The sequence below is a fragment of the Nothoprocta perdicaria genome, unplaced genomic scaffold, assembly GCF_003342845.1.
Source record: "Nothoprocta perdicaria isolate Ctin4 unplaced genomic scaffold, notPer1 scaffold_283, whole genome shotgun sequence".
In the NCBI taxonomy this organism is placed as follows: Eukaryota; Metazoa; Chordata; class Aves; order Tinamiformes; family Tinamidae; genus Nothoprocta; species Nothoprocta perdicaria.
The window spans coordinates 816,662-820,343 of record NW_020455514.1 but is presented as its reverse complement, the minus strand read 5'-3'; the positions used below and the strand labels follow the sequence as shown (position 1 = coordinate 820,343).

The following is a 3,682-nucleotide window of genomic DNA, read 5'->3' as shown; positions in this document are numbered from 1 at the left end:
AGGGAGCCCCTCTTGTGGGGTTGGGGGGGGGCTGTTGGATCCCTGCGCCCCCCCGCCGTGCACGGGTGTCCGGGATGCATCCGGGATGCGGGATGCGCTCACGCCGTTGCCTCCCGCAGGGCTCCCCCGGGGGGCATGTGCGAGCGGCCCGGGCGGCGCTGAGCGCCCGCGGCCCCCCCGGGCCCCCCCACCGGACGCCTGGGCCCCTCGGCCCGCAGCGGCACCATGAGCTCCCCGAGCGACGCAGGTGAGGCGGCTCCGCGGCCGAGCCCGCGCGCGCTCGTGGCACCGGTGACACCGGCGGTGCCCCCGCCGCGGCGGGGGGGGGGTCCGTTCCGTGCATGCGTGGCCCCCCCCAAGAGCAGGCGGGCGCAGAGGCCGCACGCACTCGCTGCACTGGTGATGCTCCACGTGCGCAGACCCCGCGTCCGCTCCATCCTCCCTAATTCCCCATTGGAATGAGCGGGTGCAACACGGGGGTGCCCCCCCTGACACCCCGTAGCCCCCGCTTTGCCCCCCATGCTCCCAGCAGCTCCGCTCCGTGCAGCACCAGTGATGAGCTGGGCAGGTCTCAGCCTCCCCATGGGGTCCCCCAGCGGCTCCGTATCCCCGCTCCCCCCTTTCCCATTTTTTTTGGGGGGGGTCCTCCGCAGCCGGAGCCTGGGGGTCGGTGGCCGCGGCGGGGCCCGTCCCCGTGGCCCGGTGCCCGGTGGCAGCGCCAGGAATAGCTGCGCTGACGTCAAGCCCCAAAGCGCCCCGGCGGGCGGGGGGCCGCGCCGGGGGGGGGAGCTGCCGGCCCATAAATATCCCGGCTATTAAAAGGCCGGGATTAGCRCGCGGGTAAATAAATGTGGAGGGGGGGGCGTGCGGATGGTGGCCGGATGCTCCGGGATGCCCTCCACGTTGTCCCCCCCCCAACCCGGAGCAGGAGCCGTGTTGCTGCCCCCCCGGTCTGGCCCGTTCCCGGCGCCGATCCGGCGGGAAGCGGCTCCCGGCGCCGCGCTCCCCTTTGGGGATCCCGGGGCGCCTGCTGCAGGATTTTGGGGGGGGACGGACACGTTCCGGTTTGCAGCAGGATTTGGGGGGTTCCCGGTTCGCAGCAGGATTTGGGGGGGGTCCCAGTTCGGGGGGCAGCGGGAAGGGCTCTCGCCTTGCTCTGTTTTCCGTGGACAGCGGGTTAATCCCCCTCGGCGTAACCCGGATTTTATTCCTGGCTGCGCTGATGCGGATTAACGTCCCGAGCAATTAGGGTCTCCCGTGGGATGTGGGGGGCGACATTCGGAGTGGTTGGGGGGGATTTCTAGTGTCTAGGGGTCCCTGGGGGGGGGTCCTGACGGTTCCAGCCCCGCAGGGTGCAGGGGACCCCAATACAGCGGGTGCAGCCACCAAACACCAGTGGCCCAGGCAGCGAAGAGCACTGATTTTCCCTTTTTTTTCCCCTTTTTTTTTTGGCAATTTGGCTGTATTCTGGGGGAGGGGGYTGCAGCGTGCCCCCCCCCAGCCGTGTCCGTGTCCCCGCGCGCGTCCCCGTCCCGGCTCCCCTCGCACGCCGCCCTATTTATAGCAGGCTCCTCCCGTGCCGGGGCTTATTTGCAGGCGCCCCGGGGGCGATCGGCGCCCGCCGTGCACGCCCCTTGCGCGCACACGCGTGTGCCCGCCTTGCACACGCGCGCGCCGCGCGCCCGCCGGGCATGCCGCGGGCGCCCGCGCTGCGCGCCATGCTGCAGACCATATACGAGGCGGAGGGCGTCTATCTCCCCGCAGACGGCGCGGCCGCCCGCGAGCCCRCCCTGGAGCTCCTGTCCCGCGCGCAGCTCCGCGCCGCCCTCCCCGCCGCAGGTGAGTGACCCCCCGCGCCGGGGGCACCGCGTGGGACCCCCTTCCCCCAGGGCTCCGGGCTGCTCCGGGGGTCCCTGCCGCCCGGGGGGGCTCTGCAGCTCCGGGTGCTGATGGAGGGGACGTAGCGGGGACACTCGCAGCCGTGCCGGGGGTCCCGTGCTGGACGGGGACGCGGTGCCGGCGGGTCCCGGCGGGTATTTTTACCCGGCGGGTATTTTTAGCCCGGCTCCCTGAGCTGCTTATCTCTGCCAGGCCGTGCCGGCGCCCGTAATCSCACTGCGGAGCGGGACGGGGGTCCCGGGATGTCCCCGGCTGCTATGTGATGAAACGGGAGGGGGTCCCCGGGCTGGTTTTGGTGCCGTCGGGGCTGGTTTTGGTGCTTTTTGGGGCTGTGCACGTGGTTTGTGTGGAGCCCGGCTGCAGGAGCGAGGTCGGAGGCAGAAGCTGGTGCCTGTCCCCGGGGATGGTGGCACTTGTGTTGGTTGGGGGCGGCGTTGCCCCTCCTGTGTGTTGGGGGGGGGCAGAGCTGCGGGGCCCCCGTTACGGTGCAGCCGTGAGTTGCAAGCTGTGATTTTCCGGTGACTGGGGCTACTGGGGAGATGCTGGGGCCATGCGGGTGACACCGGCTCCCTGCTTGGGGACATGTGGGAGTCCGTGTCAGGGAGGACTCTCATTGCATGGGGGTGCTCCCTCTGCTCGCACAAGCATGCATGAGCATGTACAAACGTGCACAAGCTTGCACAAGCGTGCATGAGCACGCAGGAGCGTGCACATGCGTGACAAGCATGCATGAGTATCCACAAGCTTATAGGAGCGTGCACAAGCATGCAGGAGCGTGCACAAGCATACWCAGGCTTGCACAAGTGTGCACAAGCATGCATGACCGTACRCAAGCTTGCACAAGCGCGCAGGGGCGTGCACAAGCATGCATGACAATACACAAGCTTGCACAAACGTGCACAAGCATGCACGAACATACACAAGTGCACAGGAGCGTGCACAATTGTGCATGATCTTGCACAAGTTGCACACATGTGCACAAGCGTGCATGACCATACACAAGCTTACACAAGCACGCAGGAGCGTGCACAAGCATGCATGAACTTGCACAAGCCTGCACAAGCACGCACGAGCATACACAAGCTTACACAAGCGCACAGGAGCATGCACAATTGTGCATGATCTTGCACAAGCTTGCACAAACGTGCACAAGCATGCATGACCATACACAAGCTTGCACAAGCGCGCAAGAGTGTGCACAAGCATGCATGATCTTGCATAAGCATGCGCAAATGTGCACAAGCATGCATGAGCATGCACAAGCTTGCACAAGCATGCAGGAGCGTGCACAAGCATGCATGATCTTGCACAAATGTGCACAAGCATGCATGAGCATGCACAAGCTTGCACAAGCATGCAGGAGCGTGCACAAGCGTGCATGATCTTGCACAAATGTGCACAAGCATGCACGAGCACACGCAAGCTTGCACAAGCGCGCAGGAGCGTGCACAATTGTGCATGATCTTGCACAGGCTTGCACACGTGCACAAGCATGCACGAGCACACGCAAGCTTGCACAAGCGCGCAGGAGCGTGCACAATTGTGCATGATCTTGCACAGGCTTGCACACATGCACAAGCATGCATGAGCACATGCAAACTTGCACAAGCGCGCAGGAGCGTGCACAATTGTGCATGATCTAACACAAGCTTGCACAAGCGCGCAGGAGCGAGCGTGCACAAGCGTGCACGGCGCAGCCGTGTCTCCTTGCACGGCGGTGCACGGGGTGCCGGCGCCGCGTGGCGGGCACGGCGGTGGCACCGGGTCCCTCGGCGGGCCGGCG

The 3,682-nt window shown here is 66.2% G+C and overlaps 1 protein-coding gene across 1 annotated transcript in view; it reads left to right on the top strand.

The window, feature by feature from the left end:
* Positions 1-194: 194 nt before the first annotated feature.
* HDAC5 (histone deacetylase 5) overlaps positions 195-3,682 on the top strand; it is an 18,647-nt gene continuing 15,159 nt past the window's right edge. The window contains exons 1-3 of the mRNA XM_026041413.1: positions 195-247; positions 1,765-1,839; positions 2,364-2,392. Of these exons, the coding sequence (XP_025897198.1) occupies positions 226-247; positions 1,765-1,839; positions 2,364-2,392 (126 nt within the window). The 5' untranslated portion in view covers positions 195-225. The remainder of the gene's footprint in view (positions 248-1,764; positions 1,840-2,363; positions 2,393-3,682) is intronic.